This window comes from Crocuta crocuta, unplaced genomic scaffold (assembly GCF_008692635.1).
Source record: "Crocuta crocuta isolate KB4526 unplaced genomic scaffold, BGI_CrCroc_1.0 scaffold340, whole genome shotgun sequence".
Taxonomy (NCBI): Eukaryota; Metazoa; Chordata; class Mammalia; order Carnivora; family Hyaenidae; genus Crocuta; species Crocuta crocuta.
Genome location: NW_027530642.1, coordinates 3,431,713 through 3,447,964, shown reverse-complemented (window position 1 = coordinate 3,447,964; position 16,252 = coordinate 3,431,713). Strand labels below are relative to the sequence as shown.

Here is a 16,252-nt window from a genome sequence, read left to right as displayed (position 1 = left end):
TCTCCACCTCGCCTGAAGACCAAGTGGTCCCAGCCGTACTCTCAGGAAGTCAGGGATGAGCTAACGACTTCAGTTAGGGACAGGAGTAGGAGGCAGAATGTGACAGGCTCTGGCAGGATGGCCGGGGCTTTAGTCACAAAACCCGATTATTCCTGGGAAGAAGGCAGTGAAGACTCCACTCAGTCTGTCTGCTGATTGGCTGTTCTGTGTCCTCCATCTCCCTGCCCAGGTGATCTGTGGCTCCAAGTATCTCGTGCGGGGCGAAAGCGCCCGAGACCACGTGGATCTGCTGGTCTCTTCCCGCCATTGGCCACCTGTCTACGTGGTAGACATGGCCACACCAGTGGCTCTGTGTGCTGACCTCTGCTACCCAGAGCTGACCAACCAGATGTGGGGGAGGAACCAGGGCTGTTTCTCCAGCCCTGCGGAGCCGCCTGTGGTGAGTTCCCTTCCAAGGAGCGGCAGGAAATCCCCCGGGCTGACCGTGTCTCACCTCCTGGTTCTTTGGGAAGGCCTTATGAGAACCGTTTCCAGCATCCTTTGTCTCTCCTACTGTTTTGTCATGATGCTCTGAACCAGCATTTCCTCCACACCTTTTTACCGAGCAGTCCCTGTACCTGTGAGGCCACAGCACGTCCCTGGGGAGGGCCCAGGGTGTCCCAAACACAGGTATTTTGGAGTCAGCAGAGTTGGCCTTCCAGATAAGCCTGGAAAATTGCTGCCTTTCAGAGACGTGATGCACACTGGTGTACTAAAGACCCAGACCTGCCAGGAATGGGGTTTGACCGCAAACACGCTGCATGGCATACGTGTTCTGATCTAGAGGCACAGAGGCTTAGAGAACACCGGTCGTGTCCGGTTGTGAACTTCTCCAGTGTTGATAGAAGCAGATTAGTGGCAGAGCCCTTGTCTCTGCTTCTGGTGTTTTGAATGAGGCAGTGATTCTTCCCAGACACCTGTGCCCTTTGCTGGAAGACACGTTAGGACTGACAGCAGGAAGAAGGGGCACATCGTTGTCATCACTCACCTTTTCCTTTTTCCCTAGGACTCCCTGGTTCTGCGAGTTTGTGCTAGGCACTGCCAAAAGGCGACAGCCTCAGTGAGGTCCCCCTTCTCCCCACTCCCCTGCAGCCCCGGCCTGAATTGACTAGGCACGGTAATAAGCACCTCCAGTAATCCAACCTGTCTCCTGGGAGGTGGCCTGTTACTGTCCCCGTCCTCACGAGCAGACAGGCACAGAAGAAGAGAGGGGACTTGCTTTTGGAGATGAGGGCACGTGTGGTGGTGAGGGTTGAAATAGGGCTGACCGAGCCCACAGCCTGCATTCTCCCCCACCACACAGCTTCTGCCTCAGCCCTTCCCTCCTGTCAGCGTGGTTTCTTCTCTCCCCTGCAGAGTGTATCCTGCCCAGAACTCTTGGACCAGCATTATACTGTGGATGTGATGGAGGCTGAGCACTCTGTCCAGCACCCGGTCACCAAGACTGCCGCACGGCACATTGTCCATGTAGACACACAGCCTGGTCCCAGCGACCCCAGTACTGGGCACCACTCTTCATCCCTGTGCCCTGAGTTGGCACCCTACGCAGCCATCCTGGCCTCCATCGCAGACAGCAAACCAAACAGTGTCCGCCAGCGGCCCATTGCCTTTGACAATGCCACCCACTATTACCTCTACAACCGCCTCATGGACTTCCTCACCAGCCGCGAGATTGTCAACCGGCAGATCCATGACATCGTGCAGAGCTGCCAGCCCGGTGAGGTGGTCATCCGCGACACCCTCTACCGCCTTGGGGTCGCTCAGATCAAGACAGAGGCTGAGGAGGAGGGTGAGGAAGAGGAGGTGGCCGCAGTGACAGTATAAGCCAGGCTCTTGCACAGGGACGGGGACTGCACCATCTCAAGCCATAGTGAGGCCCTTGCCTGAGGCAGATCCATCCAGGGAGCCGGCGGGAATGTTCACCTTTGGGGAGGCCTCTGATGCTGGGACTGACCAAAGAACTTCCCTTTCCTGAGCATGATGGAGCGTGGGAGCCATGGTTCTCAACCTCCTAGGGGTCAGGAGAAGCGCCAGGACATTCCTTACTAGCCCCGGAGAGCACTTGGGGGACATAGTGTGTTCAGCAGAGGAGAAGGGAGGCTGAGGGAACGCTGTTGGCTGGTGGCTTCCCCAGGGCCTGCTGCGGGTCAGGGTGGGGGTCCTGGGGTGAGCTGAGGCCGAGTCTGGCACCTGTTGTATGTGGGGTGGGGGGGAGGCCGCTGAGGTAGCCCTTCCCCCTGCCCCCCCAGGGGAACGCTCTTTCCAGCCCCTGCAGCCACACAACTTCCTTAGCCTGTTGCCTTTGACTTGGGGCCTTTGGGGCCTCGTTAGCTCTAGGGGTCCCTTTGGGCTCTTGATTTTCCTAGAGGAGGGATGCGTTTCCCTCCTACTCTTCCTGCACCCAGATTTGGGGGAAGCTGAGGAGGGAGAAACAGCCACAGCTCTCTTCCAGGACTGTCTTCTCTGCCCTGAGCTTTAAGGAAGAGGACCTCCTTCCTCCTTTCCCTGGCCACTGCTGCTGCACCTCACATCCTTTCTGGGCCCTGGATCCTCACCACAGAGGGGATGTGGCCCACTGGCATGACATAACCTGGCAGCAGTAGGAAAAACTCCCTTCTGTGAAGGGGAAGTAGACTGGGCCATAAGGAAACAGCGGGACTGGCTCAAGTGCCTAAGGTTTGCTTAGGGCACGGGAATTGGCCGTGTGTTATTTAATTTATTGAGAGGAGTGGAGTAGGTGGCTTTTTTCCCCTCCTTCTTCCCCCACCAAGAATAAAATTTATTAAATTATCGGTTTTGGTGAAGCAAGAGTCAATTCCACACTCATTGCGGGGGTCGCAGTGTGGTTGAACAGGAGAGATGCTGAGCTGGTCACTCGACAGGAAGAAGGATGGAAGGAGGTCCCGGGGAGTCCGCAGGCCCGCGTGCGGCACAAAGAACGAGAGGCCAGCTGTGTTAATGCCGTTAGTTTAATGACAGAGACATCCCGCAGCGGGCCTGTTAGTCAGGGGGCGTCGGCTGCCTGGGGCGCGTGCTACTTGCTTGGTGTGGCCAGCCACACGGGTCCCCTGCCTTCCAGCTTGGAAGCGCGGGGGACTGGCAGAACCCCGAACTTTTAGCTGCCACCTGGCTCGTTCTAGGGACCAGATCGGGGGCGGGGGGGTCTGTAGAGAGAAGGCCAAAGGGCGGGGACTAGGAAGTACGGTTCCTTCTTACAAAGGAACCCCCCGCGCTCAGGCACCAGAGCTGGGCGCAGTCTCTGAGCACCTGCCTGCTCTTCGTTGCACCTGGCTACAGGGGGTCCTTCTCTGCCGGGGCGCAAGGAGCCTTGTCTTCTCCACGTGAGGGTGCTTCATAGCCACAAAACCAGTCCATTTCCAAGGAGACAACAAGGGAATCGGGGAAGGGGGTTCCTGGAAGTGGGGACAAGGTTAAGAGAGGGAGGTGGGGGCTCTCCCGGTCAGCATAGTGAATGTGAGGCCGTAGCGTCGAGAACAGTGTGGGGGGTGGGGGGCTCAGCCCTAGCCCCTGGCTGGCAGTGATGGCCCAGGCCCTGGGAGCGGGGTCCTCCCCAGACCCCCATGGATCTCGCAGTCCTGACTTCCAGAGCCGGGCTGGGCTGTGCAGGGAAATGGCCAAGGGCAGAGTCTGTAGGTTCTCCTCGCGGTGCCCCATCCGCGGAGGAGGTGAGGCTTGGAGGTGCCTCCGTGTCGCGCCCTCAGCAGAACTGGTAGTTGTTGGGCTGCAGCAGGGGTTGCGCGATATCCCCCTGCTCGCAGCAGGCCAGCTGCTCGCTCGAGCTCTCCTCCTCCGGCTCGCTGCCGCTGCCGCTGCTGGGCAGGTTGCTGTAGTTCTGACGGCATGAGAGACGGGCTGGTCGGTCCTGACTGCCCGCGCCCGGCCACCCAGCCAGCCACCCACCCTGCGGCCCGCCCCACTCACCGGCGCTCTCCTGTCCTCTTGGGCCTGCTTCTGGAGGAGGGAGCAGATCTGTTGGAATGTGGGTCTGCAGGTGGGCTCCAGGGCCCAGCAGGCCTGCATGATGCTGTATCTAAGGCAGGACAGAAGCAGCCCGTGGGTCTGGGGGTCCAGTACACGCAGGCACACACACGCACACACCCCCTGATGGTCTCGCCTGGCAGAGGTCCTGAAACCTAGTGAGAAGGGGGCCTGTCACAAGACCCATGCTAAGCCCTTGATCTGCATCAGCTCATTTAATCTCCTCAGTAACCCTTGGAAGCTATTTTCATCATGCCTACTTGCCAGCTGAGGGGAGAAAAAGCTCAGAGATGCTATCTTGCCCAGGCTCTAGAACTAAGAGGGGTTATGCCAGCCACCGGCAGGTAGGTTTGAGAGGCGGGCTGAGATGGGTGACTGGCTGACTAACCGAAGATGAATGTGGCAGTGCGCCGGCCGCAGGTGCCTGGCCGGGCACAGGAGCGGCTGTGGAGAGAGTGGCTGGGGAAGGGTGTGCTGGGGGGTTCATGGCCCGCCGGCTCTCGGCAAGGCTGTGGCGAGAGGGAGGGGAGGCAAGAACTCGCCGGGCAGCTTAGCGAGGTGGTTACAAGGCGGCGTGCAGGCAGGTGGGTCCCCTGGTGACGGGGTGGCTGATACCCCAGAGAGCCAAGACGAGCTGAGGAGAGTGCCTCGGGGACATAATCCTGGAGTGACTTCAAAATCTGAGTTAGCGCCAGTCCCAGTTAAGGGATCTCAGAACAGCTGCTTGGAAACCAGCGGAAACCCCGAACTCTGAAATAGGCTTGTTGTGGCCCACTGCGGGGGAGATGAAGCCCAGCCCTGGAACACTGGACGGGGAGAGATGATCACACACACATTTCCGTCCCCTTCAACCACAGCCTGAGGAGCCCTCACTCCTCCCTGGGGTCCTTCACTTACATGTTCTTTGGGGCGAATGCAGGCTGGGCCATTTGGTATCCGTCCTTCACCAGCTTGTAGAACTTGCTGTTCACCAGGATGCCAGGGTAGGGGTTCAGCCCTGCAAAGGCCAAGGTCACGTAGGAGCCCATGCTTGGGGCTCACATTTCACCTGCCCCCACACCCACACCTACACAAGAGTTAACAAAGGACGTAAGCTTCAGTGGAATTTGGGAGCGTCACCCAGGCCTCATCACACCACAGAAAATTCCAGCACGGGCTTTGGAATAAGGTTAGAGGAGTGCACTAAAGGGCTTAGCCCAAATCCCTGGGCCTGGCACTCCAGAAGCCGGATGTGCACACTTCAGGTAACAAGGGAAAGAAAATTCATTCAAGGAAGCAGCAACTGCACGGGCGGGCAGATGAGGGAACAGCCCAGAGGGAACGCCTGGCGGCACGGGGCGCACACAGGAGCTGCATGGCTGGGTTTTCAGAAGCCATGCCCATCGCTTCGCTGCCACCAGCCTTTGCTCTGCCCTGGACAGCAAACACGCTTGACTGGCATTCTTCACGAGGTACAGGACACCGGAGTAGCCAAACACGAGTCAGTCCCAGGCTGAGCCTGCGCTGGCCTAGTGGCTTACCGAGTGAGAAGATTTCCCAGAGCAAGATGCCGTAGGACCAGACGTCGCTCTGAACCGTGTAGACGCAGTCGAAGATGCTTTCTGGCGCCATCCACTTCACAGGCAGGCGGGCCTAGCACGGCAGACCCCGGTCACCTGGGACCCCGGCTCACTGCCCCCCTCCCAGCCCGGCCCACCCTCCCCAGCACTCACATTGCCCTTGACGATGTAGTTGGAGTCATTCATGATGTCCCTAGCCAGGCCGAAGTCCCCGATCTTGGCCACACGCCCACTGGTCAGGAGGACGTTTCGGGCTGCCACGTCCCGGTGGATGCACTGGAGGGAAGTACTGGCAGAGTTAGTCTCGGCCCCTCCCCTACTCGAGCCTGAGGTGCAGGGGGAGCAGCCAGCCCCACCCCCCCCCCCCAGAATGCCTTGGGCTCCTCATTGAGGGCGTGGGCATCAGATTTGGTCCTGTACCCTGGCTCCCATCCCTACCTGCTGCCAAGATCCAGGTGTGAGGAAATTTAACGTGGCTGGAAAGTTGGCTGTCTAGAATCTGCCGTCACTGTGGCCCTCTGGGCCCGAGCAGCAAGAACTGACTCAGAGCCGGGCTACCTGCTTGCGCGCAGCCACTGTGAGCCCTGGTGCTGGGAATGGCCTGTGACCCCACCGGCCACTGATAACGGCAGCTGCCACCTGCGGGGCCCAACCGTGCCCGGCCCTTCCCTCACCGTCTAAACACACTGCAACCCTGTTTTGCCCTCAGGACAACCCTGTGATTGTGCCCGTTTTTATAGGTGTAGGAACCAAAGCTCAGAGAATTGCAATAGTTGCTCAAGGTCACACAGCGAAAGGCAGAGTTAACAGTCCAGCTCGACTCCCAAATCTGCTGTGAGGAGCGCGGTCACAGCCCCCACTCACTGGGAACCTCCTGGGTTGAGTGTGTGGTACACGTCATCCCCTACCCTCATGACAACTCGGGGAGCTTCTTTTATCAGCCCCACAAGACCATGTGCTTCCCAAGGGGCCAGTCGTTGCCTTGTTCGCGCTGTTGACCCAAACTGAAGGGATAAGTCCTGTTCTTGGAAACGGGGTCCTCCACCGCCTGCTGCACACCAGGGCGACGGCTGTGCTCGGCCTGGGGCCCCCGCCATCCAGCGCTGGAGAAGCTCCAGGCATAGCTCTCTCCCACTCACGCCTGGAGGCTGTGTGGCCGCTGCCCACTTGCTCTCGGGCGCCCTGGCCCCTCCTTGCCTTCCCCACATGCTCGCCTTTCCTCTCCATCCTTAGCCACCCAGCCTCACGGGAGACGGGAGGGTTCAGCAGCCTCCCACCTCCCCAGGGGCCGCATCGGACCCAGTTTCCAACTCACGTTCTTAGAGGCGAGGAAGGCCATCCCCTGGGCCACCTGGCTCGAGAAGTGGAGCAGGTCTCGCAGCTCCAGCGGCCGCCCATCCTCCTTGCCCGGGTCTGGTGTGGGGAGAGGCGTCAGGGCAGCCCCGGCACATCCCAGCCCCCAGCGGCCCCTGTCCTCCGCCCTCCGCACCTGCCGCCCAGGACCTCCTCACCTTGGTCAGAGAAGGAGTCGTTCGAAGAAGAGGTAGAGACAGGCCTCATTTCCACATAGGTGTCTACACCCTGACTGGAGAAGCCACTGTCCCTGTGTAGGAGAAAGGTCCCCATTGCTACACTAGCCAGCTCACACCTTGGCCTCCAGCTCCCCGTGTCCTTTCCAACCAGCAGGGAAGTGCAGGGACCTCAAGGTCAACTTGAACCTCCCTTTCTGACAAGGAAACCCCCCACCACCACCACCACCATATTCTGTGAGTCATCATTGATCTCTGCTTAGCCATATGGGGAGGAAGCTTACAATTCGTTCTGTCATTGGGCATCTCTGCCTGTTAGAAAGTTCTTCTCTATTCCTAATGCCAATCTGCCCCTGCGATTTTCTTCCTGCCGGCCCTTGCTCTGCCTTCAAGGGCACAGAGAAGTAGGCTCTCTTTTCCCATAACAGCCCTGCAGGGATTTGAGGATATTCGAGGGCCCCTTCTTTGAGCCTTCTCTGCCTGGACAGTGGCTCTCACTGCTGGCTGGCTTCACATTCAGTCGCCCAGGGAGCTGTCAACTCTCCCTGTGCCCAGAACACCTCGAAATTAGGGGTGAAAGCCAGTCATTCACACTTTGAAATGTCTCCGGTAATTCCTGTGTGTAGCCTGAGCTGAGGCCACTGGTCTAGAGGAGGGCTTCCTAACCTGTAATTCATGAGCGTAGGAGTCACCTGGGGAGTCCCATCTAAGTGCCGATCCTGATTCAGCAGGTCTGGGGGCGCCGAGCTGTGTCTCTAACAGCTCTCAGGTGATGCCTGTGAGCATGTGCTTTCAGTCGTAGGTAGGTTGGAGAAGCACTTCTCTAGACTGAATCACCACCACTCTTTCTGGTGTTCCAACTAGGTGTAATTTCTGGCCGTCTCCCTTTCCTCTCCCCTCTGCAGTGGAGATGTGCACTTTGACAGTGCTCATCCCCTAGTGTTCCCAGAAAGAGAAGGGAGTGTCTTATCGATGCTCTGGCCAGGGGAAAACCATCCCCTCCCTTGGTCTAGAAATATACTTCTATTAATGCAGCCTGGGAACCTGTTGGCAGAATTGGTTCCCATGCCATTTGCCCTTGACGTGACCCCACTGTATGCATCTTCTCCCCATCTGCACATTTGAAGATAAGAAGTTAATACTTTACTTTAGTTCTCATTTTGATTTGACCTGGCCTACAGAGGCCCAGTGTAAGCCGTGCTTTCAGAGGGGCGTCAGAGAATCAGAAGAGGAAGCAGATCCTTCCAGCCGTCATATTCAAGGATACTGGATGGAGTGAAATGGCCTCCTTCCCCTTTTGCCTCCCCAGGCTTGGCAGCTGACAGTGGCTAAAATAGGGGCCTGGTGTGCACCCTTCTCGTTCTGATCATGTCTCAGCAGCCTGGCCCTGAGGCCCCACGACCCCCAAGACTGAGACTTCTAGGACAGCCACGTGGCTCAGGTGAGTACTGGGCCAGGAGTCGAGGGAGCAGAATTCGAGCCCAGGCTCCGCCTCTGCCCCTGACTCATGTGTGACACGAAACTGGCCACTTCCTCTCTCTGATTCCCCATGTGGCTTTGTCCATCTGCCTCCAGATGGCTTCCAGGAATCATAGCATTATAGGAGGACAGAGCCGGAAAGACTCTGAGAGCCTCAAACCACGCCCCCCCACCCCGAAGGTTTGCCCAGGGAAACTGAGGCCCAAGTAGATCAGGGACCTGGCCTGTTTTGCCCCTTCTCGCCCAACAACCAACAGACACTGTCCAGGTGCTCTGCAGCCCCTGACGGCATGGGAAGAAAAGGGCACTTATCCCGCACCATCTGCCCCTCTTGCTAGAGCCCTGAACCCTGAACGTTGGTTGAAATTTACATACCTTCAAGTGATGATACCATTGACGCCTGTCTCCACCCAGACTCTGAGCCCCCCATCTTTGCCCAACACACTCCTAGAACATAGTAGGTCCTCAAACATTTGTTGGATGATAGGAATAAGTAGTAGAAAAACCGAAGTGGCCCACAGGAGCTGGGGTGACTACCCCCCATGGCAGAGAGGGGAATGTGAGGGCCACACAACCACCCACGCCTGAGTTCGCTTTGGAGGCAGACCCTGGGCCTGCCTTCCAGCCCCGGCCTCCTTCCTGTCCTTTGCCAGGGTACTACCTGCGGACATATTTCTTCTCCAGGTGGATGTTCTTGTAGCCAGAGCCGGCCTCGGCATCCTGGCCCGCGCTCAGGCTGGGGCCCAGCATGGCCTCTGCCTGCCTGCGCAGGAAGTTGAGCAGGTCGCCGTAGCAGCAGTACTCAGTGATGACCAGAACGGGGCCTAGAGTAGCCAAGAGAGTGGGTCAGCGCACTCCTTGGCCCACTCCCACTGTGTGCACGGGGACGCGAGGTAGGGCAACATGCCACCCTGGCATGGAGACCCAGGAGCCCTGGGCTCTAAGCCTGACTGTCTGCAGGCAGCTTTTTCTGCTTTCCGTGCCTCAGTAACTCCAACTGTCTAAAGCAGAGGAATCTCAAACCACTGTAGTGGGAGAATTCTTTCTTCAAAGGGTATCTGAGAATTCCGTATAGGTCAAGGCCCTGGGGCACCTCTGTGGACCCTATGGTGAGTGTCCATGCGTCTTTGGGTGGCATCTTCCCTCCGAAGCTCCAGAATCAGACTCCCTGCGGCAGGGCCCAGGGACCTGCGCTCTTATCCCCCTCTCTGGCTGGCTCAGACCACCCACCGAAGTCTGAGTACCACCGAGCAGAGCTCGCAGAACTATCTATCATTCAGCAACAGCTTCTGACCATCCAGGCACCCAGTGTAGGAATTTGAGGAATACTGAGGTAGATAGGAACCCTGTCATCACTTGGGGGAGATGGAAAGATGGAGCGGGGTGGTCCCGGGCCACACCGGCGAGGCCCCCCGAGACCATAGGAGCCCTCACCTCCGTGGGTGCAGGCTCCCAGAAGGTTGACTATGTTCTCGTGTTGGCCCAGGTGACTCATGATCTTCAGTTCTGACATGAGGGCCTCCTTCTCATCCGCGTGAGCCGTGGCTGGGAGACGGGGCCACAGGTCCCATAGAACAGGAAAGGGCAGGACAGAAGAGCCACACAGGCAGATGGGAGGCACCGAGGAGAGCAAGCAGGGCGTAAGTACCCAGTGACCGAAAGAGGGGAAAGGAGAAATGCGGACACACAGAGACGAGTTAGGGAGAGAGAGAGAGAGAGAGGAGAGATGGCCTGTCACTGAGGTGCTCTTGAGTGACAGGAAGCCAAGCTGTGGCCAGGCCATAGCCCAGGGGGGCCTCTGTGTACCCCAGCCTCTTTGGGGCTCCAAAGAGCCCTCCACACCCAGGAGCTAAGAGCCAGGAGCTAAAGAAGCCAAGAGTCCTTGCCCCCAATCCCAGGCCCTGTCCTCCCCACCCCCCCCAGCTGTGATAGGCTGAAAAAGTGGGCGGTGACTTGTGACAGGGCAGCCCCTCCCCTAGGGAACGCCAGCTCCCACCCTCTCCCTCAGCTTCCGGAAGCCCCTCCCCCTCACTCACACTTCAGCATCTTCACGGCCACCTTCAGGACAGCATCTTCCTTGCCCAGACCAAAGGCTGTGGCCTCCACCACCTTCCCAAAGGCACCAGCTCCAAGAGTCTTACCTGCCACACACACAACACACACACACACACACACAGTCTCCTTAGGTCCCGGGCGACTCAGGACCCACGGGCTCCCTGCAGCGCATGCCTGCTGCACGGGGGCTGCTGAGACCTCAGCTCACCGAACTGCAGGTTGTTCCGGGGGAACTCCCACTTCTCATTGTAGGGCAGCTGGGTGGGGTCGATGAAGGTGTAGCTGTTGCCCTCGTAGCTCTCGATGATCTTCCAGCGCACCTGGTACTTGGGCTTCTGCAGGGGAAGGTGGGAAAGCAGATGTCAGCTGGGCCTGCAGCCAGGGGTGGGATCTCATCCCCAACCCCCAGGAGCGGGGGGTGTGGACACTCCCAAGGCACGGTGGGAGGAGGCAGGGGTGGCCTGAGAGGCGGCGAGAGGGGCCGGGTCCTCCCATGTCCAAGGTGCTGAGAGCCCCGTCCTTGCCCGCTTTGGCCTCGCCATGTGACCTGTCCTTCTCTAAGCCTTGGTTTTCCCACCTGTGTGCTGGAAGGTTCGTGAGCGGTCACCTCTGAGAGCCTTGACAGCTCTGATAACTTGGGAATTCTTGAGCCAGGAGGGAGGGGGGACCTTGAAGTAGGTCCGTCCGTTCGTCCATCCATCCATCCTCCCATCCAAATATTGCCTAGTTTTATTTTTAATTGTGATATGACACATACAACCTAAATCCTATCATCTCGAATTCATCATTCTCATTCTTTGAGTGTACAGTTCAGCAATGTTCATTCACACCGTTAGGCCACCAAGCTCCAGAATTCTTGTCACTTTGCAAAACAAAAACTCCTTACTCATTAAGCAAGGGGCTTCCTGTCCTACCTCCCCTGAGCCCCTGGCCACTTATCTCTCAAATCTGCCCACTCTAGGTGCCTCACTTAGTTGGAATCCTACAATATCTGTCCTTTTGCAACTGGCTTATTTCACTTTGTATAATGTCCTCAAGGCTCCCCCATGTGTCAGAATTTCTTACCTTTCTAAGGCTGAATAACATTCCCAGACAAATATTTCAAACTCCTATTTGTGCCAGACACCACTGACCCAGAATTAAAGAAGATAAAGCCCCTGCCCCGATGGGGTTTGCATTCAGGGGGCTAAGGCAGGCATTCAACTCACATAATAAAAAAAAAAACCATATATATATATATATACACACACACACACACATATTATATACATATATATAAATATAGAGGACATTTTCAAATAGTGCCGTGAAGAAAATAAAGTGACAGAAAAGAGTGCAGGGTGCAGGGTGTGACTGAAGGTGTAAGCTGGGGGACCAGCCAGGTGACTGTTGGAGGGAGCACTTTGCAGGTACAGGGAATAGCAGGTGTACTGGCTGTGAGTGGGCAAAGTCCTGGCGACTCTGAGGGACTGGCTGGTGCCCATGTGGCTTGAGGGAAGCAGGAGACATTCCAGAGATGGGAAGGCCTTGAGCGCCAGGCGAGCAGATCCCCTCCTAGCTGCAGGGAGAAGCCCTGGAAGACTTGATGCTGGCGAGGGATACATTGACTTTACAGTGTGTTTTAAACTAGAGGGAGAGGAAGAGAGGGCAGAGCCAGATCTAGGGAGGAGGAGTGACTGCCTCTCTCTTTCCTGCCCAGGGTGGCAGCTGTTTGGGGGCATCATGCCAGGGGGTGCCCACGAGAAGTGCTGATGGAAGATGGACTTTAGGTAGAAAGTGGAAGCTGGGCTTGGGTGGTGGAGGACACCGAGGCCCTGGGTCAGCAGTCCAGCTCTTTCCGGTCAGCCCTAGGGGACAAGGACCAGCTGGGCTGTACTTAGCAGCTGGTCTCCTTCTGGGGACACCCAGCCCCGGGCGAGCTGAAGGGTACGTGAGTGGGTGTTGGGGAGGAAGGCAGCCTGCGGCTGCAAGTTGCATCTGGTTAAGAGAAAAGACTCCAGATAGCCGGAGGGAAGAACTTCCAGTTGGTAGTTTGGGAGAGGAGACTGCAGTTAGACTTAAGGAAGAACTTCCAGGTTCTGATTCAGGAGAGAGACTACAGCTAAACTTAAGAACACGCATGCTGCGACTGGGGAGGAGAGTCTGAAACGGGACAGAAGGAGGAACCTCCTGAGTCACAGAGGATTCAAGCCCTGAGTGTGGGCGCCTCCCCAAACCAAGCCATGGGGAGACAGCCGGGTAGGGATTCTCTGACCTCCCCTGGCCGCTTCCAGCTCCAGGGGCTTCTGTGGCCAACGCTGTTTTTCCTCCTCACCACTTCTTCTTCTGGCCCCTGCAGCTGGGCCTGAGTCAGCCCCCTCCCCAGCGCTGCTCCCCCTCCCCCTCCCCAGCCAGCCAGGGGATATTGGGGAAAGGGGTGGGGGGGAGAATCAAAGGAGGAAGAGGTCATCTGGCTGGATCTCACAGATCTCTGAATCCCAGACTCCACCAGGAGGAGGACACAGCTCTCTCCCCGCACCTCAGGCCTCTGTAGCCCTTCCTGGAAGACGGACACCGCCTCTGCTTCTGGACCACCCTGGCTCCCCAGGGCTTCTACCTAGAGGGTCTTCTCTGCTGGAGAGCCCTTTACAGGGAAGGCGAGAGGGGCCGCCTCCACCCGGTTTGCTAAGGGGAGTAGTTGCAGTGATAGTGGGGAGCTCTCCTCCAGCACCCCTTGCGAGCCTCGAACACTCAGCGTGCGCCACGTCTCTCATTCCTTGCAGCAGGCCCAGACCCAGGCTCACCCCCGCTTCCCCTTAGCGGCGGACATGGGCAGGGAGACATCAAGGTCCTGTGGCCCTCCCCGTCTAGGCCCGCTGGTTTTGGGCTGATGGCTGGTCTCTGTCTTAGGAAGGTAGCGACTTCACACGTCCCACTGGAAACCTTGGAGACCCTCCTGTCCGGCCCCAGTAGGCCTCCAGACCCCAGACCCCAGAATCCCAGCTTGCGCGCCTCCCTACCCCATCCTTTCCTCCTGGAGGCCCTCCTTCCAGCCTGCTGACTTCTGATCTTTTCTCCGCCCCCTTTGGTCCCCGCTGTGGGCTGTGGTCCGGCTGGGGCCAGGAAGGTGATGACTCAGCTCTGAGGCAGAAGCAACCCTTCCCCCCAGCCAGAGCCACCCCTTACCGCAGGCCTGGGCAGTGAGGCCAGGCCAGGCCGAGTGCTCAGTGCAGAGGCAAAGCTCAGAACCCCATGGGGCAAAGCGGAGGGGAATTGCACGCAAGGCCCTGAGGCAAGGCCAAGAGCATCTTGACCCCTCAAGGTCTTGTCTCATGGGATGCCCTCCTTTCCTTGGCCTTAGGTGGGCTCAGGGGGCAGCTGAATTTCCTGGATGGAAAATGAGGTATTTCACCTTCCAAAAATGGTCCCGTGGAGAGAAGATAAGGTGTCCCCAAACCAACAGTGGCCAAGGGGGCTGGGCAGCTCATGGAAGAAAGGGCTGGAGAGGGAACTGGTCCCTTCTCTGGAATCTCGGCAGGCGTGTCATGGGCTGAGGAGGCAGCTCTGTGGGGCACCGGGAGCATTTTCAGCTCCGTATAAGGAAGAAGTTCGTAATAATCAGAGCTGCTCAGACAAGGAACGGGTGGCCACAAGAGTGAGTTAAGTCCTGTCCATAGAGGTGGGCGAGCAGGGCCCAACAACCACTGCGGTATGTAGCCAAGGAGGTGCCCAACCTCAGACACCCATCCAGTCCCAAGATACGTGAGCTAAACCTCAGACACCCGTCCAGTCCCAAGATACGTGAGCTAACTCAGGTTCCCCAGTCAACTTCCTCCTAGGACAAGGGCGGGCAGCCTGCGTCCTGAGCTCTGTCTGTGCCCAGCTCCCTGCTAAGTCCCCGACATACGATCCGTCGTTGAATCCTCACGACAGCCCGGTAGGGTGGCCGCCATTAGGAACCCCATTTCACAGACGGAGAAACAGACAGAGACATTCCCAACTTCCCCGGAGTTCTAATAGCTGGAGACAGGCAGAGGCAGGGCCCACATCTATCCAACTCCCAACCCTGGCTCTCAGGAGGCTCTAATATGTCAGAGGAGGAAGATTGCTACCAGTCCCACCGCACAGGTGGGGAAACCGAGGACCAGAGCGGGCAGTGAGTCAGCCAAGGTCTCACGGCAAAACTGTTTCAGAGCTCGACCCAGATCCCTGAAGTCTTGACCTGAGGCCTTCGTTTGCTGGGTGCTGGCATGAGCATGAGAGCTGACTCCAGAGGCCCCCAGGGTGCTCCACATCCGGTCCACATTGTCTACTCCAAGCCCTCTTCTCATACTAAAGCCCCCAAGGTGGGGGAGGGAAGGCAGCAGAGGAGGCCACCAGGTGGTTATTCACCCCTAAATCACATCACTCCCTTGGTCAAACCCACTGATGACTCAAGCCTACAGGATGGGGTCCAAGGAGTTGGATCTCAATGTGCCCCGCCTCCTTCTTCCGGGTACCAGTATTTCTGGAACTTGCCTTGGTCTTTCCCCCCGCTCACCCCTGCACACATTGCCCTCCCCCGGAGATACCCTTTCCCTGAGTTTTGCCTCTCCCTGCTGCATCCCCCCATCCTCCAAGGTCTGTCCCACCCATGCCAACCACCTCCTCCAGGCAGGCTCCCTTCCCCACCAGCAGAAGAGATCCTTCCACCTCTGACCTCCCACAGGCCTCCGACCTGGGCCTCAGTGTCTATTGCAGTGGACACCATCTTCTGTGTAGGAAGGCAGCTGGGCAAGGTGGCAGGGGCCTCGGGCTGGCGTGGGGGAGGCACCTGGGACCCTTGGGCGGGTGCTTCAACCCAGCCACCCCGTCTCCCTATTGTAAAGTGCTACAGTTCCTGCCTCCAGGTTGTTGTGAGGGAAAGATAAGGTGACTCAATGGTTCACGTACTGGTTAAAAAAACACGATTTTAAAAACCCAGCCTCTGCCACTGACCGGCTGTAGGCTAGAGCAACTGTCGCAGCCTCGCAGAACCTCAGCTTCCAACTCTGTAAAATGGGGTTAGCGATGCTATCTACGTGCTGCGATTGTTGAGGGTGTTAAATGCGAGGATGTAGGTAACGGGCTTCACAAACACTGCCCCTCAGATTGCTGTTGAGAGCTCTAGGTGACGTCCGCTCAACATCAGCGTGCCGTCAAGGGCAGCTCTGGTTAATGGTACATAGTGAAGAGGAGGGGGGTGATCAAGCCTTCCTCCTCCCCTAGACCACCCGCCACCTGCACGAGACGCAGGCCTGGCCCCATGAGGCCCTCTCTGTGTGCCTGGGAGGCCCCAGCAGGGGGCAGGATCCCGAGTTTATGCTCTCCCGGAACCCCGTCCCTCTCCCCATAGCACCTTTCCTCTGTAATCCATTCCCTCTCCTTTCCGGTTATTGGATTTGCAACAGCTTCCTGCTCTAGACAGTGAAGCCTGCGAGCAAAGAGCCTCAGAGGCTCACTCGGCACCCAGCCACTCACGCTGGCATACAGTTGGCGCCCACTGAAGAGCTGTTGGCTGAATGGGTGACAGAATGACTGTCCAGGGGCTGAAGGGTGGATCCTCGAAACCTGGCGGTGCTCTCCCAGGGTCCT

At 57.8% G+C, this 16,252-nt stretch overlaps 2 protein-coding genes across 4 annotated transcripts in view; one reads left to right on the top strand and one right to left on the bottom strand.

The window, feature by feature from the left end:
• The window catches only part of HMGXB3 (HMG-box containing 3), a 47,691-nt gene extending 44,860 nt beyond the window's left edge, over positions 1 to 2,831 (top strand). For all 3 annotated transcript variants that reach the window (XM_077769016.1, XM_077769018.1, XM_077769017.1), the window contains exons 19-20: positions 230 to 439; positions 1,396 to 2,831. In XM_077769016.1, the coding sequence (XP_077625142.1) occupies positions 230 to 439; positions 1,396 to 1,863 (678 nt within the window). In that variant the 3' untranslated portion in view covers positions 1,864 to 2,831. The remainder of the gene's footprint in view (positions 1 to 229; positions 440 to 1,395) is intronic.
• Positions 2,832 to 2,990: 159 nt separating this feature from the next.
• Positions 2,991 to 16,252, bottom strand: part of CSF1R (colony stimulating factor 1 receptor) — a 28,799-nt gene continuing 15,537 nt past the window's right edge. The window contains exons 11-21 of the mRNA XM_077769019.1: positions 10,869 to 10,995; positions 10,642 to 10,746; positions 10,040 to 10,150; positions 9,267 to 9,429; positions 7,109 to 7,200; positions 6,913 to 7,010; positions 5,751 to 5,873; positions 5,559 to 5,670; positions 4,936 to 5,035; positions 3,982 to 4,090; positions 2,991 to 3,892 (exon numbers count right to left, since the gene is read on the bottom strand). Of these exons, the coding sequence (XP_077625145.1) occupies positions 3,758 to 3,892; positions 3,982 to 4,090; positions 4,936 to 5,035; positions 5,559 to 5,670; positions 5,751 to 5,873; positions 6,913 to 7,010; positions 7,109 to 7,200; positions 9,267 to 9,429; positions 10,040 to 10,150; positions 10,642 to 10,746; positions 10,869 to 10,995 (1,275 nt within the window). The 3' untranslated portion in view covers positions 2,991 to 3,757. The remainder of the gene's footprint in view (positions 3,893 to 3,981; positions 4,091 to 4,935; positions 5,036 to 5,558; positions 5,671 to 5,750; positions 5,874 to 6,912; positions 7,011 to 7,108; positions 7,201 to 9,266; positions 9,430 to 10,039; positions 10,151 to 10,641; positions 10,747 to 10,868; positions 10,996 to 16,252) is intronic.